At 39.5% G+C, this 26,032-nt stretch overlaps 1 protein-coding gene across 1 annotated transcript in view; it reads right to left on the reverse strand.

Annotated features, from left to right (window-relative positions):
• Positions 1-3,512: 3,512 nt before the first annotated feature.
• oca2 (oculocutaneous albinism II) overlaps positions 3,513-26,032 on the reverse strand; it is a 37,870-nt gene continuing 15,350 nt past the window's right edge. Inside the window, exons 10-24 of the mRNA XM_044128860.1 lie at positions 24,005-24,076; positions 23,691-23,756; positions 23,313-23,369; positions 22,657-22,781; positions 21,860-21,998; positions 19,932-20,064; positions 18,302-18,449; positions 17,989-18,046; positions 17,686-17,794; positions 15,272-15,399; positions 14,631-14,690; positions 12,760-12,864; positions 11,442-11,535; positions 9,975-10,068; positions 3,513-4,306 (exon numbers count right to left, since the gene is read on the reverse strand). Of these exons, the coding sequence (XP_043984795.1) occupies positions 4,219-4,306; positions 9,975-10,068; positions 11,442-11,535; positions 12,760-12,864; positions 14,631-14,690; positions 15,272-15,399; positions 17,686-17,794; positions 17,989-18,046; positions 18,302-18,449; positions 19,932-20,064; positions 21,860-21,998; positions 22,657-22,781; positions 23,313-23,369; positions 23,691-23,756; positions 24,005-24,076 (1,476 nt within the window). The 3' untranslated portion in view covers positions 3,513-4,218. The remainder of the gene's footprint in view (positions 4,307-9,974; positions 10,069-11,441; positions 11,536-12,759; positions 12,865-14,630; positions 14,691-15,271; positions 15,400-17,685; positions 17,795-17,988; positions 18,047-18,301; positions 18,450-19,931; positions 20,065-21,859; positions 21,999-22,656; positions 22,782-23,312; positions 23,370-23,690; positions 23,757-24,004; positions 24,077-26,032) is intronic.

Consider the following 26,032-nt stretch of genomic DNA (forward strand, 5'->3'; position numbering starts at 1 on the left):
AACGTAAAGATGAAAGTGTTATGTCCTTCATGTTCTCACTGTTTCAAAGCTGCTGAACCGGGACACGGATATTTGAGCGCTGTTTATGTTGTGACCCTCTACATTCAGCTCATTCTGAAAATCTCCCTGCTGGGTGTAATTCAGAGCTGCAACTAACGATTATTTTAGTAATCGATTCTTCTATCGCGTATTCTGAAGATTAATCGGATAAAAAAATAAACTGGTGAAAACGGTTCATTTAACCACTTAAGCTTCTTTTCACACAATATTAGAAATACATCAAGAGACACATTTAAAAGATGCAATTACTTTTTTGAAGAAAACCATAATTTTCATCTGAAACGATAGCATTGCTTTAGAACAGGGGTCACCAACGCGGGCCCCCGGTCGCCCGAGGGGACATTATCAGTCGCCCGCGGAGCAAGTCTGATCATTTTCACGGCACTTCTGATCGATTTCTCGGTATAAACAACTCATATAATCATGTCAAGGTTGTAACATTCAGTTTAATCGGCAGCTGTTGTTTATAAATAATATAAATAAATAAACGAGGTCTTCTGACGCTGGTTTCTGTTATTTTAAACCCAAAGAGAATCGGTATTTCTCCAACTTCTGTCACTTAAGCCTGACAGATATAAAAGTCATTCACCAAACACAGTTTTCCAACACGTGGTGTGTATTTATAATTTTCATTGCTGATAATAGAGGATGGAAGCTGCTGTTAGCAAGGCACAAAAATGAAGACTTCCTGAAAAGATGAGTGTAGACTTTCTGATGAATCCTGTTTTAATGTAAAATATGACAGATTACTGGATTAAGGACATTTCTAGTGTACTTCATGCTATCACACATAACAATTTTTGAGAATTTGGAAACTGTTGCTCTTTATTCTCCAAAGTTATGGGAAGAGGAGAGAATGGATATTTCAGCTGCCTGAAATGATCTGTTCCCACTCCATAAAATGGGAACAAATTAATATACCTGCAAGTCTTAAAGACTTATATATATATATGTCATATATATATATATGTATATATGTATATATATATATATATATATATATATATATATATATATATATATATATATATATATATATATATATATATATATATATATATATATATATATATATATATATATATATATATATATACACACACACACTTAATTACGTCACGCGAGGCGCTTTGTTGCCCTCTGGTGGAGAAAACTATAAACAGCAAATGGCAGGAGTTTGGTATTCAGTTTTGTGTTAAAAATATTAAGATTAAATTAAGGCTAGCCACAATTTCACAGTTCATAATTTTGAACAGGAGAGGAGAGTTTGGGCCTGAATTCGACGCCATAACAAGGTAGCAAAAGAGTAATATTAGTAATATTAGCAGCTTCCACTGCTTTGTTTGTGCAAGTAGCAATATGGATACTGAAGTCAAGGTTGGTCAACTTTCCCTTTCAGAATAAATTAACGTGAAGATGGGATTTGAGCGTCTTTACAAAACAATTTCAGAATTTCCACAACAAGAAATCTGAACTTGTACAGCTAACTCCTTGAATGAAAAACTCACTAGAATCTGAAATCAAATTAAGTGAAATTGCAAAATAATGTAATTTTTTTTTTCTGGATTTGAATTTGACAATAAATCAATTATTTATTTGCATTTTTGTTTAACTTGTGAATGTTCAAAGTAAAACTCCAACTACTACTATATAATGTTTTTTTGTTTGTTTGTTTCTTTGTTGTTGTTTTTTTGTTTGTTTTTTATTTTTTTGTGGAATAGTTGTACTCCCGCAGATGTTTTGATTAGCAAAATAATAAGATCTGTGGCTGCTCTTCTTCCATGGATGTCTGCAGGGGACAACATGATACAATTGAGAATATTGGAAAAAAGAAAGACTGAATCATTGTATATGAATCGTGGAGAGGAACACATGGTGTGCTGGTTAGCAATCATGTGACCTGTCCAGTGAAGCATGTTGTGTGAAATAAGATAGTCCTTTTTGTTCTGCAGCAGTAACTCTGTGTCTACACATACGGTTACATCTGAAACCTCTGCCAAATGAGTAGAAGTGTGTGTAAACAAAGATTTCAATAGTTGGAGAAAAAAATCCATCAAAAGCTTGTGTGAAGTGTATTAAATAGTGTAAGAAGTTAGAGAACAAGGGTTTAAAAGCCTTGAAGTCCGAGGTTTAGCAACCACTAGGTAAGCTGCTATGTTTAATTTTCTCAGTCTAATAAGTGAATTAAATGGAAGTTATCTGTTAGCTTGTTAGGTTTAATGATTTTTTTTTGTAATTTCTGCAGATGCTGGAGTTCAATCAGGATCTTCAACTTAGTTTTGCAGAAATACTAAAACAAACATGTTAGAGGTACGATGCTGTTGTATGACCTTTTTATCCTTTGTGTTTGAGGATCATATTGTACTAGAGAATAAATTGGATCTTGCATTTCTTCTTGAAATACATGTTTGAAGACAGTGAGCTATTCTTTTATCACATTGCAGCGTTTTCCTATAAGTTACCAGACAAAACACCGTTCCACTAAGTGTTCACATTTGTCACAGACACTTTAACATAGTTGCTAATATTAGCCAAACTCCTCTGTCCCTCAGCTCCTTCACAATCCCTCATTTCCATGTGCAACAGCAGCACCACCTAGTGGTCAGCGGCACATCTGCTTTTGGCTCAGAAGAGAAATGTGAAAATACTCAAAATTCACACAAGAGGAGATCGTAAGATGCTTTGGAAAGTGAAATGCTCTCTCGGGAACGTCGTCCTACTTCTGGGAGCCAGCAGGGTCATGGTAGAGGAAGGTCAGAGAGGGGAGGCTGGTACTATACAGTTTTTCTGTGTCGAGATAGCAGGAGATACCCGATGCCAAACTGCAGGTTTGATCTCTGCTGCTGCTTGGCTTTACACATTCAGTGTGACCTGACATCCAAGGAGATGCTTTTGTTTTCTTAAACACAGTTTTTAATCTGTTTTGCACTGTAAGTAGAACAATTTGTTTTGTTCAAATAATGCTTCTTGGCAGGAAATCCTGTGAAATTAGAAAGCCAGTTCACATTTAAAATAAAAATTTATGTATTCATTTTTGGGTTGGTTGATCAGCTCACTTCAGTATGTGGGTTGTGACCATTAAAACTTGGCAAACTCTCTGCTAAGGCCAAACATATTATTCTGCCACAGACTATTTTTGGTGTTGTTTATAGTATTGAATAATCAGTTTGAGGACAGAAGATATATTCAGAATTTATAAATTAATTAATTAATTAAACAGAACATTTTGGGAAGTCTCTAGTTGCATTTCTATTACAAAAGTGAGCAAAACTTTGACAATATTCCACTAATGTCAAGAAAAAAAACCCAAAATTTTGCAATTGATGTTTCCATTAAATAAGAAACACAATGAAATTCACACGTTAACTAGTTTGTTCGTGCTGCATCATCATCGTCCATCTACTTAAGAAAAACACGTTGAGTAAAATAAAATCCAGAGATATGGCACCATTTATTATTCATCTTCTGAAACGTTTATTCAGAGAACACAGAAGACGTTCGTGTTGCTGAGCCGTACAATAAATACAGAAAACAACAAACCCAGTCTGGGACCAATCAGTACAATTAAATTGACCGGAAACAACCAGAGAACGTGTAAAAATCTGAAAAACAAATTATTGCTTTGAAAATTTGGGGATCGTAACAGTGAAATACAGACATAAACTGGTATAAAATCCCTTTCACTGGGCTTTTTTCAGATGTTTCAATTGGTACAAAACAATCAATCAGCAGTCTCTAGTTATATCTTTCACTAAAGGGTTACAATGAGTGAGTGAAGAAATCATTTGACGTCTTTTGTAAACAGATTTCCAAAGGAGAGACGGCAGACGGCAGCTGCTGTTCCCTCTGACGCCATAGCACCGCGAACACAGATATGAAGTGCAGCCAAGAAACGCTTCTCTCAGAGTCGGCTTTTGATCAAAACTCATGTAAATCTGTCCTTGATGGTCCACACGTCCCCCACGTTTTAAGAACAACAAAACAAACAAACAAACAAAAACATGGCTGCAGTGCTTCATGTTCTGCTTGTAATCTGATTGGTCGGTCAGTTTACACATCACATTTACAGTGAGCTGCAACTCCTAGAGGAGTGGCTACACACACGCACGTACATAAACGTACACGCATGTGTTCCAACACACTCCGTCTCTTTGCGTTTCACATGTTCCATCCCAGGCCGATGTGTGTGGCCAGCAGGTAGCACATGGCGACCAGGGACGTCATCACCATCATGGGGAAGCCCAGCCTGGAGGACGCGACAGGAAGTACAGCGGTTAAAACGCTCCAGAAAATGTCTGTCATCACTTTTAATAGTAAAAAACAAAACAACACACAAATAAGCACTCATAGAGCAACACTGTTTCATATTCAGGATCTGTCAGTAGTTGTGTTTCCATTATCAATGTGAGCAAAAACGTAGAAAAAAAACGCAATTCCTCAGTTACGAAGTTTCCATTAAATAAAAAATGCAAGTAAAATCACCTTTGTTCACATGATTAAAAACCATTTTAAAATTTTGCTCATTTTTATACAATTTCCGGTTTATTTTAGATGACCATTATTATTATTCATAAAGAAAAGCTTCATTTAGGAATTATAATTTGTACTCATGAAGGATCCATGTCTGTTATTTCCTTTTTCTGTGCCAAAATAGCAAAAACAAGACAGCAAATAATTTTTCACAACACTTTATTAGGAAGCGATGCAAGTTCTGTGACTTGATAGGTGAAGAAGCAGAATAATCAAAGTCATCAAAGGTCTCAGGAATGTAAAAGCTGCTGATTAAACGAGACGGGCCGAGTGCCAGACTGTGTCAGGTTCAGTCTTGTTTAGCCTTCAATGGTGCTTTCAATCACTAAACAGAACCCAGTCAGAGTGGAAATTGTGAAAGCAGTCTCAACGCTCCTCTGCTCTCCACCATCTTGTTAAACAAACATTAACCTGCTCAAAAGACACAATTTCTTTTCTTTGTTTTTCCAGCAGTCTCAGGCATAAAGAACTTTTCACGTCACACAACATCTTTAAAAAACAAATCCCGTTTAATCCACGCAGTGGGATAACTTTTATTCCTGAATTAGCCTCCTCAGTCTCACACGGCTGCAGCGCTGCAGATGGTTTCTCAATTGGATGTGGTTCATGTCCTACATGAACACATGGCTGCTCTCAGGGCCAGGAGTCTGGTTGCCTCCAGCCTCTGACACAGATCAGTATTGAAAGACAGAAAACAAAAAACTAAACAAACAAAACTCACTAACTTACATTTTATATGTCGGTAATTAAACGTCGTGACTTTAAATGAAAGCAGCCATGTTGCCCGTCTACTTAACCAAACTGATGAGACGTGAGACAAGGTGTGGTGCATTACTACAGTATTTATACAGCTTGAGCTTTTCGCTCTGCGTCACCCGGCAACCACAGACTGTATTGGGATTTATTGGGATTTTATGTGACTGACAAACACAAAGTGGTGCATAACTGTAAAGGTGATTATATTTCAGTAAAAATAATAATCTGGGAAGTGCGGCACACGTTTCTATTTATCCCCGGAGTCCACAATTAGCTAAACCTTCTAGAGCTAAAAGTTGGAAGCCATTGCGGTTTTATTTCTGTTTATTTATCTAGAGACTGAATTTTATGTGGACGGCCATGTCTTTGTATGTTTGCAGCTTTATCACTCTCTTTAGTTTGATTGCAGAATGCTCCGTGGGATGTTGGACACTTTGGATACTTTATAACCTGATCCTGGTTTGGACTTCCTGTCAACTTTCTGTGAATATAAATATGTTTTAGTGTTAGCATATGATCTTAACTCCACATGCTAAAGTTTGAAAGGATCAGTATTGTATATTAAAATATATATTAAAATTGCTTAGTAAGGTTGGAGCTTTTACAAATTGTGTTTATTTTTTGTTTGAATATCTCCTGCTAGCTTGTCAAACAAACTGCAGAGGCAACAAAAGATTTGGAAAAAAAAGAGTCAGTTGTTACAAAAAGTTAATTAAAGTTAGTCATGTCCCCCTTTTGATACGGCTATTTTTAAATTCATATGGATATGGATTTAATATGCAGATGGAAATGTCAAGTTATCTCATGAATTGAAAGCGGGCTAATGGCTCTCAGGAATATTAGCACTGACTGTAGCAGCTGGAGGTTCATTTAAATAGAAAAAGGAAGGCAAACTTTCTCATAAGTCTGGCAAAATGAGTGAATATTAATTGTTTCAGTATTTGTAGAGCTGAGGCAGCACAGTTATAACAAATATCTGCCACTATTTATAGAACTATGATGCATCTATCAACTTTTGATAGATTTCGAGCCACGTTCCCACTGGGTCTGTTGAGTAGCTTTAAGGAGCAACTGGCTGCAGGAGAGTCTGCAATGTGTTTATTGATCCATAGTATAAAACAGTGGTCCCCAACCACCGGGCCGCGGACCGGTACCGGTCCGTGGACCAATTGGTACCGGGCCGCGCAAGAAATAATTAAATATGTCCGTTCTATGTATTGAGTATGGAGGAGCTTTTATTTTGAAAATCGTACACCGGATGCCGAGGTTTGAGTCATGCGCCAGCTCACAACGCGCCCCCCCCCCCGCGCCCCCCCCCCCCCCGTTCGATCTTCACAACGCAGGAAATTTACGAAGGCTTGGCCCGGTCCGCTGTACTAAAAAGGTTGGAGACCACTGGTATAAAACATGTCTTTCTCCACAACTTGTTGCTTTCTTTCTTCCATCATAAATAATATATATATAAATTTATATATTTTTTTCATTACAAAAACAACACGTTGAAGCAGGAAACATTGCCTCACAAGCTAAAAGCTCATCGGTTGTGGAACGAGTGTCCAGTTAAGATGAATGGAGGAGGAAATCTAAGCTGGTGTCACTCAGACACATGAGGGTCACCTCTGCACACTGGATCCTTTTCTGCTGAGCAATAGCCATTTCCTCATCACAGGCACAGCATGAAGGGACAGAGGGCAGGGCGGTGAGGGTAGGAGGAGGTAGTTGCCACCATACAGGCACAGAGAGGAACACTGTTCACCTTGTCTGAAGATTCTCCTTTCTGTCTTGCGTACTCACATGCTGACTTAATTGCATTTGATGAGAGCTCTCTGAAAGTCCTGATGCAATCTCAAAGACTCTCTTCAGATAAACCCGAGGGATGCACTCACTTTCACCGTGGAGGCTGCGTGACGGAGAAAACACAAGAGCGGCGCTGCTTCCCGAGGATAATGGCCAACATGCTCTGCTCAAGAGCCGCTGCTGGTAGAAGAACGGCGCCAGACTGGACTGAAAACACCAGCAAACACGTCCAGATAATGAGAAGGGAGCATTTTAGGCCTTCATTTGAATTCCACTCTTTGAGCTGCTTTCAGTACAGATGTAGAAATGATGGAGCATCGCAGAAAAAAAATAAAATTAAATTATGGGAATGAAGTCATAAGATTTAAAAAATAATATTACGTTGATAAAGTTGGATTCATATGAGAATAGTCGTAATAATATAATAAAGTAATAAATAAAGAAAGAATAAAGTCAAAGTATAAAAATAAAGTCACACTATTACAGTAAAAGTAAAATTATGTCTTTATTCTCACAATACTGCAACTTTATTCTCGTATTATTCCTACTTTATTGTTGTATTTATTTTTTATTTTCTAGCATATATTTTCATTTGGTGGTTCTTGAAGTCTTGGTTCCTCTATGCTTTGTGCTGCTCTTGCCTACCAAGATGGCGCGGCTCCCTTCCAGTTCAGACTGGTGGGATCTATGTATCAGCAAACAGTCCCATGGGTTCAATACACAATATTCAACTGAATTATTATCTTTGAACTAAATTTAGTCAATAATTATTCATTAAGAGGATCATAACAGTGTAGTAACGACATTGTCTCATTCAGACTTGTTGAATCTATAACTCCACTCATCCACTCTAATTTTCCCAAGTAGTATTACTACGATAAGTAAAACTACTGCGATCAAAACGTCCATTTTACCTGCCTGACACGAATTTCACTAGATAACCAAACACTTTCATCGACTGGACGGCGCTCCACAGTCACTTCCCTTCCAACTGGAGTGTAAGCTGCACACACAGCTGATGCTTTTAAAGTGTTTCGTAGTTTTGATGGAGATGAAGAATAACAACAAAGACATGAAATAATAAGCAACCAAAAGAGGATCTGAGCTACTGAGAGTCGTTCAGTTTCCTTTGTGACGGCCCATCAAAGAGGCATCCACATCCCCCGTGGGCTCATCTGGCCCCTCGGCTCGACCACCTGATACAGCACCAGTTAGTCCCAGCTGTCTGGAGGTTCACACACACTTCTCCCCCCCACCCTGAACCCAAGCAGCTGTGACCCTCACTGCAGACGGCCAATTACAGGCAGCGCTGCAGCCAAGAGCAACGCTTCTATCTAGCCACTGTAAACACGACAACAACAGAGGGGAGAGTCGAACTGACAGCTCCCACGTTTTTATCACTATCAATGAGATTCAAAGCAGATGGCTGTTTCTATGTGCCTCCAGTAAGGGAGTGGGGGGGGGATGGAAAAAACCAGTACACCTAAAACAGAGGTGGTACTTGTGGTATAATTGGTTTTACTGCCACTGAAAAACTAAATGAACAGGAAGTAAAACAATGTTTAAACATGTTCAGCATGAAATGATCTGTGTTACTTAGGGCAACAGTAGCTGTGTTTCCATCAGCCATAAAATTGCACAAACTGAAATTATGAAGAAATTGCTTAATGGAAACTTGGAAATTCTGAAAAAAAGAAGAAACAAAACCTCAAATTTCTGATACGTTTCTACACTGAGAGTAGGTGCTATTTCAGCCGTATCAACACAGATGTATTTAGCAAAACTGCAATAGAATTTATTTTTTTCCGCATCATACGTCTCACACGACGGCTGCACAGTGGCGCAGTTGGTAGAGCTGTTGCCTTGCAGCAAGAAGGTCCTGGGTTTGATTGGGGTCCTGGGATCTTTCTGCATGGAGTTTGCATGTTCTCCCTGTGCATGGTGGGTTCTCTCCGGGTTCTCCGGCTTCCTCCCACAGTCCAAAAACATGACTGTCAGGTTAATTGGTCTCTCTAAATTCTCCCTAGGTGTGAGTGTGTGTGTGAATGGTTGTGTGTTCTGTGTGTCTCTGTGTTGCCCTGCGACAGACTGGCGACCTGTCCAGGGTGAAACCCGCCTCTGACCTGGAACGTAGCTGGAGAGGAACCAGCAACCCTCCCGACCCCATTAGGGACAAGGGTGAACAGAAAATGGATGGACGTCTCACACGATCAACAGCTGGATGTTGCTACAGTCAAAAACGTTTAAGAAGACGACAGGAAGTGGGAGGAGAATGGTTTGTTTTGGTTTTGTGCATCTGGCTCCACCGCAGCTCTCACAGCATCACAGTGTTCATAAATAGTTGTGTGACACTGACGTCTCTTCTGATTGGCTAATGAGTGATAGCGCCATGACTTCCAACCGTTTACATCCGTCGCTGCCAAGATTTTTAAGGTCTTGTCACGTGAATAAGCTCATTTACATGTGATTTTAATTTCATTTCAATTGCAAGATTGTGTTTTCTCGACATTGGAAGAACATGGACAAAAGATTTGTGCACATTTGCAATGGAAACACAGCTACTGATACGTTTTTCCACGTGCGTAATTATTTTGTAAAATGTTGAAAACAGGATGACTCTCGGCAGGCTGAGAGATCAAAACATCACATTTAGAAAAAACTGCAGCTTCTGCACATTGTTGGCACTTTGCACTCCGACATATGAAGGATATTAATATGTAAGTACACCCTTCAGGCAGAGTGGCCCATGGCACAGAGTTCCCAAACACATAAAATAAAAAAAGCAACTTTTCAAGCCCAGGATCAGGATGTCAAAGGAGAAAAAAACTTACTTGAAAAACTCCACAAAGGAAAAACCGTATCCATGTTGCTCGGCGATGCCTGCACATACGACGTTGGCTGACGCTCCGATCAACGTGCCGTTTCCTGAAAGGATCGTCACAAAGTAAATAAATAGATAAAATCAAAGGTACATTTAACATATTTCTCCTTGTTAACAAGCATACTGTGATCAATAAGCATAAAATGCTGGAAAAAGTCAAAGCATAATTCCTTCCATTCAAAGGTTAAAGGGCAAAGCAAGAAAACAAGATGAGCGTCTCTAAAGTTGCTCTGTTATTTAAAAAAATGTTGCATCTTTTTCAGGGTCCCTCATTTTAAATGTCGTTCAGTAATGACACGTGGCTCCGAGGCAGAATCGTTCTGTTGTTTGGGCTCAACCTGCCGTCTTTAAGTCTGCTGGAAGAGGATTAAGACTCTGAAAACGTTTTCAGTTCGTGAATAACATAATGTGTCCTTTAAGTGTCACAGATTTCAAAAGGACAAAACCAACAAGTGGACATGATGATGCCCAGCTCCATCTAGACGTCGATGTTTAGCTCCTCCTGTAGCCGTCATCCACTGGCGCTGATGTCTGTCATTAGAGTCGATGGACAGGAACCAAAGGAGCTTTTGGTTTTTCCTGCTCTCGTTGGGAGGAGGGATTTGGAGGCATAATTACTTTGTTTAAAAAAGGTTTTTGAAAACCGTTCCGGTCAGAAGCTTGCATACAGCCAGGAACATCAGAGCTTTTAAAGTCGACATTTAAATTTAATCTCCCATTTTTTTGTTCCAGATTCTATTTCCAATTTTGTTTAACACCAGGAAACAAACCAATTTAAATGAATGATGTGCATCTCAAATATCCAGTCGACTTGCTGGGAAGGAGTTGGAACCCGTTGATACCTGCTTGCAGTTCTGGTTCAGTTTTCCACCGTGTCTACTAAAGAAAACCTTCAGTAGCTAACTACTGTTTTTAAAATTCAATGATGTTAAAACTGATGTTCTCTCAATTGATTCAATCAACGTGTGACTCCAGTGTGTTAGTGTCCAAAAGGTGCTGGAGTGGGAGTGGAAGTGGACAGCAGCTCCATCAAAATCTGTCCTACTGCAGTTGATTAAAGTCAAACACTCTGACGCCTCCTTCTGTTTGTCCTTCCCACCCTAACAGAGCGTCACTGCGATGGACGAAGGGCCCAACGCCTGGCGTAGCAGAGCCTGAAGCAGCTGTACTTTGAGGACCTTGAAGCCTCTCTCTGAAAAATGAAAATAATAATAAAAAAATAACAACCCTGCCTTCCTGGTGTAGAGGCACAGCTGCTGAAACTGTGGCTGTCACCTAAAGCGTCTGATGCCAGAAGCCATGCTTATAGATCCACACCTTTGAGGAAGGGGATCAAACTGTAAAGTCCCCCGCTGTCTGGGTGGTGTGTCACCCCGAACCACAAGGCGTCCATTCCTATTAAAGATTGACAACTCACCACCGAGGCAGGCCCCCATCGCCAAGGCAAAGATGAGAGGCTTCACAGGGAGGTTGACGTCCGCATCCTGACTCAGGTTGATGAGAACTGGGATCTGGGAGAATCAGACGAACATTTAAAATCACTAAAATATACATAGCTTTTAATTAATAAAACAAACAACTGTTTTTTTCTGAAATAAGAAGCTAATACTGTGTTTAAAGGGACGGTATTATATATTTTCCAGGCACATAATGCTCTTTCTCAGGACAATCAAGTAATTATGTTACCTTCCGTTGTTGTAAAAATGTAATATATATCAAATATGACTTAAGTTTGACTTCCTGATTTAACACCTTGAAATTGGGACTCTGTCTCTTTAAAAACTCCTGCTCTTTCTGAAACTCATCATCACAACATGGCTCCTCTATCTACCCTTTAGAAAGATTTTCATCAGCGTTTCACTGAGCAGTAGTTCGTATGATGCTCAGTTCCACCAGGTGTTTGCTAATTGCTGCTGGCTAGTCTGAAGGAGCTCAGCGGAGGAGTTGGGGGAAGGAGCTGCTCTGAGAGGCAGCAGCTTTGAAACTGCAGCTCCAAGGAGGAGTCATCAAAGTCAGAACTCGGTTTCACCAAGGGTTTTGCACAGATGAGTTGTTGCTACGGGAGATTAAAGGATTTCTCAAAGATGCATGAAAAATATCAGGGCAAAACTCAAGGCTTGTTTTTGATGAGAAAGTAACATTACAACATGATGTGAAGTTAAGAAAAGTGAATTTTACATAATACTCCCCCTTTAAGTGGAAGAAGATCTTGATAATGTTTCTATTGACATGTTTATTTATTGCAGATGAATGAAGATTAATAAATATTTGTGAGTATTTTTATGCAAATCAGTTTATTTCTAGCAGAAATCAGGTATTGCTGGAAAAAGTTAAAAGTTTAAATGATACAAAATATGTTTCCATTAGCAGAAATTCATCAACAAGTTGGTGATCTTAACGCATTGAGGGACATTGAATGACAGCGTTCATATGAAAGGTTTCATAATCTTTTATTGTCTTCTGCCAGGCGTCCTTGGAAATGTTCTGCCGTATTTTTCAACAAAACTTTTACTTTTTACGTTACAGCAAAACACAAGGTGATAGGAGAGAAGAAAACAGAGACGTCTTTTGTGATTTAGTTTTCAGAAAAAAAAATTGTAAGATAAATCTAACTTGATTTGATATTTCTTAAAATGTTAAACTTAAGATTTCTTAATTTCAACCTTTTTATCTTTAAATTGAAACGTTTACAGTTTGTAGCCGATCAGATGAGGAGTCAGTCTGACCGGACCTACCATGGTGGCAGTGAAGGGAATGTTGTCAATGAGAGAAGAAGCCAGAGCGGAAACCCACAACACCAAGATGATGGCCACAGCCAGGCGCTGGTCCTCTGGCACCGCCTGGGAGGGGAAACAATCAGAGCGACGATTAACCAGTACAGTTCATGGTGTTCCCACATCAACCAGTCTGGGAACTAAATAAACCAAATAGGATCTTCCAGTTGTCTGCATTGAACTTGATGCTATTTAATGTTGGGATCCTGAAACAGCAGCGGATTGGCCCTGAAACATTCAGTTTTCATTGGACAGCAGCTCACAATTACAATGTCACCCAAATTATGGGTTTTTCTAATGTAAAGTAAACTTGTTTGAGTGCAATAATCAATGTTAGATCATTAGCAGTTATGTTATACAATAAAAAATAAAAAATAAAAACATCCTGAAGCTTTGAGACACAATGTAAATATATTACTGAAGCCTGAACATTTAAGAATACTGTTTTTAAGAATGAGCAAAAAAGCAGCTAAAGTCCCAGGAAAAACTTTGCAAGAGCTTGAAAACAGACAAAACTCCAACAGACAATAGAAGGGATGAAAAGTGTGGAAATCCAGATAACATCCAGGTAGTGGTGGGCATTTATCACATTGTTTATCATTTATTGTGATACATTTCTTAGTGTGATCGGAATTCAGATTTATTGTAATCATTGTTTAAAAAAATTATGTTTAAAACCTTTTAATACTGTCCATATTGATGGGATCATTAGTTTGACTATTTTCTCCACTGTTTGTTCAATGAACATATCAATAATTATTAAGAATTTTTTTATGAATTAAAAAAATTGGAACAAAGATCGCAAAGATTGCGAATTACTGTGTACAATTTGGTGATGCACATTTCTGTTTTTGACTGGTTCACTAAACCAAATCAAATCAAAGTTCAAAGGGCTTTGCAAAATAAAAACACAAACCTCAACGACTGAAACGTTACATTTTTCAAAGTGCCGTCATTACACATCAAAATGTTGGTTTTATTTATTGTTGCACAAAAGCAGCTCCAAACCGGTGGGTGTTTAGTCTGAATCTAAAGGAAGTCTGTGTTTGAGCTGTTTCACAATCTTTGTTCCAGATTTGTGGTGCATAGAAGCTGAAAGCTGCTTTGAATTAAGTAGTAGGAATAGGAAAGTTTTTAAAGAGGTTATCTGTGATTGTTGTGACATGCCATCACCGCCATGAAATTACATAAAGGAGAAGCAATAAATAGTTCTTATGGTCACTTTTGTCTTCATCACAATAGTACAACAAGATATCATGATAAAACTTTAAGTCTATATCGCCCAATCCATACTTCTAGGACTTCAGCAGCAGATGTTCAAGTCTGAGAAGGTCTCTGGTTTGAATCTTCTTGAGCTTCTCTTTTCTCTCCCACCTTCAACCGGATAAAAAGAAACTATTTCTCTTTTCCCCTTTGCCTCCAGTTGGGTCATGACAGAGAGACGGTGCGGCTCTACCTGGCACGCTGTCGTCAGGGGAAACTCACCAACTTAAGGATCCACAATAGCACACCGCCTGTCATGTGTGATTATTGGCCTCAGACAGGACCAGTGACTAAACGTGGGCTGACGTCCCCATTACTGGTTCAATTCTCCGCTAAGAGACAACTCGCTCTTAGCGGCGCCACGGCAAGAATATGTATGAAAATGACCAGCGAGCTCAACGAGAGAGACGTAAACAAAATAATTGAATTCGGAGCTTGTGTAGAGCCAAAGGATCAATATGCATAAAAATGCAATATCAAGTCACTTGTGCCCAATTATCAGTTGTGCCAGCCGAACAGATACCTGAGTCACGATGGCCGAGGCTGAGAATCAAGAAGGAAGGACTCACTTTTATCAGCAGCGCCGTCTGCTCTCCAATATAGTCGATAAGCTGCAGCTGGGCTAAAGCCTGAAAAATGAAAAGGGGATCAATAATAAAGAGGAGAGAGAAAAAAAAAGTCAGGAGAAAATTACTTAGTCATTAACCAGACGGAGATAAATGCATTCTTGTTATCACACCCGACACTGAGAATTAAATATATATATATAAAAACATGTGGGAGGTAGTCCTTGAGGGAGATGGTTGTCTAACATTATACAGCCTTCAATGATTCCAACAAATAATTTTGGCTCAAGAGTCGAAAACGCAGAAAAGAAAACAAAAAAACAAAAAGATCCCGTTGTGTCGACAACCTTCTCCTTTCCCTACACAGCGCGGCTGGTCGGTGAAGAAAAAGGTAATTACTTTTCACAATGTGACTTCACTGTCAAACTGCATTTAGGTCACACCCAAGCGGGCTGTCAGTGTGGCTAAGCTAACTTATGAGGCGCTTTCTTTTATCATCAGGTGAAGCTGTTGGTCAAAGATGGACTATTTAAGATGTTTTTCTTACGTGTTAATGTTTGATCCCTCTTTGGATTTTAGCAGTGCTTAACAAAAAACACTCTCTTTTTATTAAATGTCACACATAAGAACTGTGTGGTCACTACCTCCATTAAAACAAAGAGGCCTGCGAAGAACAGCAGAGTTGCCCACTCCACCCGGTGCAGGATGATCTCAAAGTCCTGGACGTCGGCCAGAACTAGGAGCCAGAGGGCCCCCAGGATGGCGATCCAACCTGAGAGAGAAAGAGAAGAGGAATCATCACCTGGTGATCTTCTGTAACTCTGACAACATCTCCATCCCAGACCAATTTTAGTTTTAAATTTACGATAAGAGTGTAGATTCTAAATATATTCATACCTCTTAGACTTTTTCCGTCTGTAACCTCAAACATCAGGGCATTTAATTGGGATTTTAGTTTGTGAACCAACATAAAGTGGGATGCTCTGCATTCATTCAGCCCTTCAGAATCAAAACTTTGCAGAACCACATTTCGCTACACGTCTTAGTGGGACAACTAAGTTGGTCTCCAGACTGAAGCAGTCGCTAATTCATCTTTGCAAAACAGTCCCAGTTCAGTTGGTTCAGACAGAGAGCGTCTGGAAATGTACGTTTTCAGAATTCTCTAATTTTTTAGACTTTAGGACAGGACTTTGACTATATCATTCTAACACATGACTCATTCAACAGTCCCCTTTTCAGTCAAAATCACAAATCAAATTAGTCACAAAAATAAATTTGCTTAATGGAAACATGTCAATTTTGAAAACACTCTTTTCTCTCAAAAAAAAAGATTAAGTGATTTTCAGCTGTATTGAAATCAGTTTAATTTGCAAAACCTCTGTGGAAACGTTTCTTTCTCATCACCCAAGTTATGTGATCAACAACCTGATGTTACTACTGGCAGAAAACACAAAGAAGACGACAGGAAGTGGTAGGAGGATCATGGCGCCTCACTATCTGATGACTTGCTGTGTGCATGTGTGTGTATACGAGCAAGCAAATAGCTCAAAGAGACAGAGGAAAAGACAGAATAATTTATTCTCAACACCTGTCACCTAAAATCCCAATAAAACCAATGCAGTTTGTGGTTTGTACAATGAAACGTAAATATCTGATCACAAGGGAAATGTTGCTTTTAAAGCATCAAATTGTTTTAAACATACACTTGCGACTGTCCTTTGTTTTATGACATGTATTCACAATGATTCACACTTTTTCAGAGATAATAAAAGATTTTACAGAAAGCACACCAAAAGCAAACCAGAATGTCGTCATAGTTTTAACACTCTTGCAAGTTACGCTACATAAACTACTTCCTTCATGCAATGCTAACTCGTTCCGATTAAAAAAACAAAACAAAAAGCATGTTCTAAGCTAGAGCACATGAGCTGGTGCCGATAGAGAGCGTTTCTGAAAGAGAAATGGATGTGCATCCACTCGGAGAAAATTTGATTAAACAAGTAAGCAGCAATAATTGGCCTGACTCAGACCTTTGGGAACAACTTTCACAACTGAAGGGACGCAGAGAGGAGGACGGCAAACTAAGAAAGTAACAGAGTGAGGATAGAGGGGTCGTAGTTAATACTGTACAGACTAGAATGTAAAAACTCAATGGTACTCTGAGGCATTTTAACAAGAATCAGCCTTAGCTAACCATAGTTGTTAGTCACTGTCACAGTTCAACAGCATAAGGGAGAAAATTTATTTCTTTAGACCCCAAATGTCTCGCAAAAGCGGAGAGTTCCAGTGAAAATGTCAGAGAAAATGTGTAGTGGCAAATGATTGAATGAATTATCCTGACGACCACAATTTACCTGAAACACCAGCGCTGTTTTCATCTCCCATTAACTCCTAATAGCAGCTAAATGTCACATCCAGTGTCACAGTACATGAGGCCAAAGCATATTGGGGCTTTTTCTCTTACATGCACCTAAAGAACTGAGTAAGGGGGCAGATACTCTTTCTAGATCTTGGAACTGTTTAAATTAAGGAATCTAACACCAAATGCTGTAGAGATTAATAAGGTAGAAGTTTAAAGCTTTCATTTTTGCACTTGGTCCATTCCAAGCACAGTGGTGGCAACGCAAACATGGCAATCACAGCGGTTCCCCAACTACAGTAGATCCGACTCCCTGCACCGGAGCCGAATCACTTGGTGAACAATCAAGCAGCAATTAAATCCTAACATGTCAAGCTAATGAAATCTTAATGAGACTTAATTGTGAGGGAGCGTGTGAACGAATAGACCCGGCCGACCAGCAGCTGCAGTCAACCCTGACTCTGACCGGCGCGCCACAATGAGCGATGTGTGTTTGAACGGGCGTCGGCCCCTCCAAGTGCAACAAGACACGCACTGCGCAATTATTCTTCAAAGTACGTAGCCTTTTGTAACATCTCGTCCTGAAACATGTTTAGAATCAGACTCTGCAGAGGGTTTTTGTTAAGATTATGGTTTGAAAAGAAAATATAACCAAGTTCACATATTGGTAGAACCTGATGAAGACAGTGCAGCACTTACCCAGTTCTAGATGAATGCTGGGAACAAAGGAGTTGAGAAAGAACATGAAGATCACCACACCAAGGACGGAGGCACACTTCACCAACAGAACCGTGTCTGTTATTCTGTGCTGTGGAGTAAAAAAAAAAAAGATACAATGCATATTTTCCTTGGCTTTTGAAAAGATGATTTTTATCACAGATCTGATGGTATTTGTCTCAAGTGAACTTTCAAAGACTCAGCCCACTTCATTACTCAGATAGCATCAATGCACAACTCCTACAGAGAGAGAAATATTTCTGGAGGGAAAAATCAAAAAGCCACCTTCTTCTGCAGCTCCTGAATGTTTTGTTCCCAGTTTTTATCCTCCTGAGAAATTTGTCTGTTTGAAAAAAGCAACAGAAGTCATGTTAATCTAGAGAGAAAAATTAAATGACTGAATGGTATGCGACCATATTAACAACTATACTGACTGAACACACATCTTGTCTTTATTTGATGGATATGTGAAACTTTAAGATGAGAAATATTCAGATTTGTTTTTGGAAATACAAATAAAAAACAAAAACAAATTCTGCAATATGTGATAAATGATATTTTGAGAGTGACAGAAGAGCAGTGTGGACTTTCGTTTAACCTCTGGAAGGTTTTCATCATCTTGCGGAGCAGATTTTCCAGGTTGAGCACTTTTTGCATCAGAAGGCATTTCACAGCTGTCTCCTCCCGGCTGGCCGGGTTAATGCGCTGAGCCGTTTGCCTCCAGACCAGGATCTCATGCTTCAGTTCTGGAGTTAAAGGACAAACAGACATGTTTAGGGGATGTTTTTATCTTTTACTCCATATAGATGGAGTAACTATTTATATTCTTGTCTGTGCTTAGTAATGTGCTTTGCAATAAATTAAATATGCAATTTTTTTTTTTACATAAAGTGGGTTACTTGGGTAAAAAAAAAACACTTCTGTATGTTTATACCCTTATTCACTAGTAAGTTAGACTAAAAAGATAAAACATATGAAAAGTGAAGTACTTTGTGTTTAACTCTTTCTGTGAAAGAATGAATTCAGTCCCTGAAATTCTAAATACAAACAATTTCTTGTTTCACGGCGGCTATTGCAGCACATCATGAAGGCTCTGTACTTGTTTAAAGCTTTATTCAGCTTGAATTAGGATTAAATGACACATTAAATATGTAATGATTCATCTTTTAGGACCAGGATTCTGTCTTCAACAGAACTTGAACTGAGTTGAATTTTTCACGGTTTGTACTTCTGCTGCCATAAAGTTCAATACGTTCACAGGGCAAAACGTCTGACAGCTGAGACTGAATGAGGAGACACTGGTGGTCAATATGCTACACTGTCCCCCATAGAGGGACTAATGCAGCATATTGACCAGCCCAGGAACGACCAGTGCTGAAACAGAGATACAGCTGGACTCTCATGCGAACATCGGTGGGAGCCATCTTTTTTTAGAAGGTTGCTAGGTGACCTAAACAGGATCTAAGTGGAGGAGTTTTAAAAAAAACAAAATAACCTTCCTGTAAGCAAATCCACACAATTACCAGGAGTGGCAGGGGGGCCGGAGCTGATTTACCCACATGCTGTACATCAAGCTGGCTGAGAAGCGGGAGAGTCCACGGGGTTGGGATTTACAGATGGGTTATCGGGTCCGAATGGGACGGGCCCCTCATGAGAGGGAACGGCTTCTTTTAGCTCAGTGTGGCAGCAAACAGTTCTCTTTATTTTTTACAAAAATACTTTTATACTTGAGTAATTTCTTGGATGACCTCTTTCTGTTTTACTTTTGCTTGACTAGAAATGCGCTGAGGCAGTGCTGCTCTGATGTGAGTTCAGTTTTGGGTATTTTAACAGAGAGCTTAAGCAAAGCTGTGAGTTAGTAGCGCTCAACACAAATGCAATTTATTTAAAGAACATAAACTATTTTCCTTCCACTTCACAATTTAACTCATTTGTGTTGGTCTGTTACATAAAAAGCCGATAAGATACATTGAACTTAACAACCAAAACTGCTGCCTGTAGCACGAAAAATAACTTCTCTTATGCAAACCTGTCATAATAACATCTAATAGTTTGTCACAAATGCTGAAAAAATAAAACCTAAACCAGACTAAAAGATGAATATATCATTTTTTTTTTTTACAGTTAAAACTACTGCAGCAACACAAAGGCAGCAGCGTTCCTCTGAGATTTATGCCCTCAACTCAGTGCCCATCAAACTATTTCTGTGCTCCAAATGAGTGACTCACCAACTATTTCAATGGACTCTTTGTTGTAAAGTTTTTTGTTCCAGTAGAGCATCCTGAGGAAAGGGAATGAGGTGAGGAGGACGAGGCATATTCCAAGAAACATGTAGCCTGTGAAGCCGGCAAAGTCTATTCCCTGCAACACAACAAGGAAGGAAAAAAACAAAAAAAAAACGGTTAGGATTTCACAAATCTCTCCTGCTCCTGTTCTGGTGCCACAAACTAAATCCTGCAATCAGTTTTAGCACATAAAAAAAATAAATAAATAAAAAAATACTGATGATGTATGAGATGACCGGGGAAAAAGAAGAGCCCAGAGTAAAGTTCAGAGAAGATTTTAACCATCTGAGTGACTTTTCAATATGCCCACTTCAGGTCAAATCAAGTTTATTCTTGTAGCAAAAAAGTATGTAAAGTGCTTTGAGTGGTCAAAATGATCACAAAAGCGCCATATAAGTTCAGTCTGTTTATCATTTCAGCACTGATGAAAAAGTACCAGTTCAGATTGGAAGAATCTGCCAGTGGGACGAAACATTTTAGCTTATAATATGGGAAAAATGTCTTGTTCCACCGGCTGTGAATTTCACTTATAACCACTACGTTTTCATCAATATTAAGAAATTGTTGACTTAAAAAGCACTTATTTCTTGCTGAAGAGTTACCGTTGCAAGTTCTGTCTTGTTTCAAGTGTATTAAGATATTTGCAGTAGAAACTAAATATTATCTGTATGATTTAATGATTTTACAGTGTGGGAATTTTTTGTTTTTTTACTTCATTACTCCTTTAAGGTAAATATCAACAGTTATAATGGCACTGGTATAATGCATGCTGATTACAAATGATGCTAATAATGGTAGGTGTGTTACACACATAGACATGTTCCCCCCACCCCACAAAAAAAGCAGTTTAGGGCCCCAAAAAGGCATGGACCGGCCCTGTGCCAACACAATCCTGCATGTGAAACCACCGGATGCTGAGCCACAAGCAGAGTTTACCAGAGGCCAGACAAGACTGAACGACCATACTGCTGCTCCTCTCCTCTTACACCTAGGAAAGAAAAGAGGACCGCGGCGCACCGGAACCAACCACACACCGCCACACACGCCAAGGGCCAAAATGTCACACGCTCTGGACAGACGCCAAACCAAGCAGCTGGCAAAATGTCACGTCTTCCAGGGCTGCAGCACTGCAGACCTCAGAGATTAAAAAGCAGAGCGGTGTGGTTTATAAAGAGCCAACAGGTCTGTGGCATTTTCCAACAGTGACAAACTGCTGATTGATTCAGTGGGACTTTCTGATGCGGTTTTAAAAACAACTTTTCCTCTGCGGATCTCAGAGTCGCTACGAGAACTCTGCACTCAATCAATCTAACAAACAAGCAGATTACACCCTGATTTACGCTTAGGTTCAGCACCAGAAGTGACGGCGTCTCCAGTAATCAGAGACGAGTCCTGAGGATGTGCCACTCACAGGCCACTCCAAGAGTTGCAAACCTCTGTTACAGTTCCTGGTTTATTCAGCTTTCTGCCTCCCGACCACATCCGGTCTCTGACTCTGTCTGCTCGTTTTCAGCCATGTTTTGGTTCAACACGACCTCGCTGTGCTTTGAACCGGCCTCCGAAGTGACAGGGACTAGTTCATTTAGCTCAGCAGAGTGAACAGAAACAGAAAGCATCACCCGCCTGATTGAACATGTGACAGGAAAGTGTTACATTTACACTGAACTGGTTCGTCATTCTCCAACCCTGAACCATCTGCACGGATAAATCGGCAATTTCTCTTTCACCATGTCACACACACACACACACACACGCACACACACAAGACATACAGCAGTTCTCCCAGGGTGTTTGGTTTATGTGTCAGATTATGCTGAGCCGAGCTGCTGGGTTGTTTCAGTGTTTCGTGTTTAAGCTGTGAAAGTGCCTACTTCTCTGCGCAGGCCCTGGTTGGACACGATGATCACGTTGGGTGGATCTCCGACAGCTGTGGCGGCCCCTCCGATGTTGGTGAAGATTACTTCTGCAATCAGGACATGTCTGGGGTCTAGATTAAGCACCTCACACAACCTGCAAAATCAACACAGAATGGCACTTGATTAGATTGCGTAGAGCAGCGGACGGCAGCGCAGGAATTGGGGATAGAAAAAAAAAAAAGGAAACGTAAAGATGAAAGTGTTATGTCCTTCATGTTCTCACTGTTTCAAAGCTGCTGAACCGGGACACGGATATTTGAGCGTTGTTTATGTTGTGACCCTCTACATTCAGCTCATTCTGAAAATCTCCCTGCTGGGTGTAATTCAGAGCTGCAACTAACGATTATTTTAGTAATCGATTCTTCTATCGCGTATTCTGAAGATTAATCGGATAAAAAAATAAACTGGTGAAAACGGTTCATTAAGCTTCTTTTCACACAATATTAGAAATACATCAAGAGACACATTTAAAAGATGTTTATATAGTTACTGCTCTGAGGATGCTGTTTTTCATCAAACAGCCTTTTTTTTTATTCTGTATTTTTCAGTTTACGATTAATCGATTACTAAATCAGGCGGCAATAATTTCAATAATCGATTTATCGAAATTTATCCAATTAATTAATCGTTTCACCCTCGGGTAGTTGAGGCTTATTTGTTGTTGCAGGAAATGTCTTCATTTTAAGAGACAATTTAAAACTTCAGGCATGAAAAAAAAGCTTTTTCTTTTTAAAATTGTTTTTATGCTCTACCTGATGGTGACAGGAGTGAAAAGCATCATGGTGGTCACATTATCCAGGAAGGCAGACAGAATGGCAGCAATTAGACACAGGATGATGATCATAGGCCACACCCTCCCTCTGGATAACTGGTAGGCCTGAAGAAATATCACAATGAGATATTGTGATATTTTAGGTTATTAGTTAACCTAATTTAATAGGTTAACTACGTTAATAATGAATTATTCTGCTATGACTAGCCTCCCAGTTATGTTAAATCATCACATTTCACATATAAGAATCACAAAAACAAAGTTTGAACCATAAAATATGATTAAATAAAAATGAAAGAAAACACAAGAGAAAGTACATGATGATTTCATTTCTAAAAGGGAACAATTATCCAAACTAAACCCCGACTAAAACCAGAACCCGAACTGCTTGTAAGTGTAAAAAGAAAAAAAAAAAAAAGCAGAAGAAACTTTTTAACAGCAGCTTTTTGTTTTTGCAGCTATTTTTAAAGACAACGCCATGCCACATGGTCAAAGGTAAGAAAAAAAAATGCAAAAAACACTGATGCACTTAAATGTCAGCAACTCTGAGTGGACTCCATTTTTGATTGATTGTGTTGGTTATCTTCATTAACAGAATAACCATTTCTAATTGTCCTCATTATTCCATGAACTCACCTTCACCGCACAATAATCAAAGAAGCCTGTCTCTGAAAAAATGGCCACCAGCACCATCTGTGAAGAGCAAGGTCACACCGCTTACAAAAACAACACCGTCACCTTCATTTTTTTAATGCAGTCACCAGGGATGATAAATTGATGCGAGCTTAATAAGTGCTGAAAAACAAAAATATATGTAATCAGGAAAAGGTTAACTGTGTGGGAGCTACAATGGATTCCAACTTAAATAAAATCCCAATTTGTCTAAAAAGAAAATTTTTAATAGGCTATATATATTTTTCTAAAAATACCAATTTCCATCTGAGCTGAATTGTGTCAACCTTTCAATTCTCCATAAAAAAAAAAAAACGTCTTGATGTATTTTATGAATCTCACCATGCCAAACAGCAGAGCCAGCGTCTCGTAGTCGATCCACTCCACCACAGTAACCAGGCTGGGTCTCTGCGAATGAAACACACTAAACATCATTCAGTCTGATCCGGTGCTTGACTGGCTTTCACGGATCAGCATCACAGTATGTCAATGGAAAAGCTGGAGCTCTTCAGTATTTCTGTTTCCAATGACAAAGTGGAAAATATTTTACTTTACAACCATTCAATGAATGGTTGAAGATCTACCAAGCAGATTTTAGGTTTCACTGAGTTTTATCTCAACAAGGTGGCTAATCTGAAGACTCTTAAGAGACTTACATTACCAATGATAGCCAGGGCGGCTAAAGCTGCTAAGGATCCCAACATGGCAGCCAGAGTGCGATGCACAATCTGAAAATGGAAAACATGCGGCACCTTAGGACATGCACAGCGCTAATGGTTTAGCAACATGTGTATTTCAAACAGTGGTAATTTACCTTTCTGACCCAAGAATGTTGCTTGGTTAAATGAGCAGTTGCTAATAAATGTTTATTGCTAAAAATAAACCGGGGCGTGCTGTGGTGGCGCAGGGGCCAGCGCGACCCACACATGGAGGCCCCCAGCCCTCGACGCGGCCGTCGCCGGCTCGATTCCCGGACCCGGCGACACCTGCCGCATGTCTTCCCCCCCTCCCCCCAGCCCACCGTCATATAAGGGACACTAGAGCCCACAAAGAAAAAAAATAAATAAACTGCCTAAAGTTTTGCATTGCGCATTTGCAGAAATATTCCACAGTGAGTGGGGTGATGGGCTCCTCCTTTATGATCTGAACAGCTTAATCAGTTTCAGGAACTAAAGTTTTCAACCATGTTTGGTGAATTATGCTGAAGTTGGCATCTTAATGGATGTGTCATAGTTTCATATTTGAGGGTTAATTAAAGAGTTATTGAAGTTTTTTTTTTACCTTACTTGATCGAAACCTAAAAAAACTGATTAACGTAAACTGATTATTGATAGGATAGGGTTAGGGTGGCATGGTTAGGGTAAGTAACCATGTAAGTTGGGGTAAGTAAGGGTTAGGTTACATGTTGGTCCACAGCAACATGTTTTAAACATTATTTGAAATTTATGAAGCCTTTATTGAATTTATGAAAATAATAATTGATTAATGAGTCAGGCTTGAGCTTAAACGCGGTTTCTAATCTTAAAAACATTCGTGTCAAAATTTATTTCTTAATTGTTCTGGTAAAGTTATAGGACACCAGTTAGTGACTTTTCCAGAATAAATTTCCGTAGGAGGAACTACTTTGGTTAAGAACTGCTACTGATATATTGACTGTTGTTGTTTTTTTGTTTTTATTTTGCAATATCTTGTAATTTGTATTGCGCTGGATACCAGTTGAGTGTTTGGGGAAGGGTTCCCAAAGTTACCTTTGTCCTTACTGTATCCATTTCCATTAAACTGCACGCAGATATTATGTCGGTGTTTTAGAAATCCTCAATGAAGGAACTGATTTACTTCAGGCTCATTTAGGAAGGTCACACCAAGGAAATCCTATTCAGTTTCCGGATCTTATCAAAGTCAGTCATTTTGCGGCTGTCAAGGACAAACAGGAGCAAAAGATCACTTCTCAAAGTCGTCTTCCTTTGACAGCGTCAGGATGCGTCAGACGATGAAGCAGACAGCTTGTGACGAATGGCTGGAAAGTAGCAAACCAAACCATCTCTTTATTTAAGGTCGACACAATCCCCATCGTGTTTCCAAAAACAAAGATCTGCTGCTTTACTTCCTGGTTTGTTTGTTTTTTTTTACTTGCACAATAGTGAGAAATGTTCCCCATGTCTGGTTCCGAACAGATTGTTTTGAAATTGTTGTGTTGACCTAAAGTAAAACCTCAAGACACAAAATAAACGCAATGTAAAAACAGCAAAAATGTGTCTTATCATATATATCATAAAAAAATCATTTTAATTTAAATCAATATAGCACAGATGTTTTAACATTGATATTACTGCCTCTATAAAAACTTTAAATATCTTTACTGTAATATTCACAGACGGGCTGCACAGTGGCGCAGTTGGTAGAGCTGCTGCCTTGCAGCAAGAAGGTCCTGGGTTCGATTCCCGGCCCGGGGTCTTTCTGCATGGAGTTTGTATGTTCTACCTGTGCGTGGTGGGTTCTCTCCTGGTTCTCCGGCTTCCTCCCACAGTCCAAAAACATGACTGTCAGGTTAATTGGTCTCTCTAAATTCTCCCTAGGTGTGAGTGTGTGTGTGAATGGTTGTGTGTCTTGTGTGTCTCTGTGTTGCCCTGCGACAGACTGGCGACCTGTCCAGGGTAAACCCCACCTCTCACCCGGGACGCAGC

Source organism: Gambusia affinis, linkage group LG10, assembly GCF_019740435.1.
Source record: "Gambusia affinis linkage group LG10, SWU_Gaff_1.0, whole genome shotgun sequence".
In the NCBI taxonomy this organism is placed as follows: domain Eukaryota; kingdom Metazoa; phylum Chordata; class Actinopteri; order Cyprinodontiformes; family Poeciliidae; genus Gambusia; species Gambusia affinis.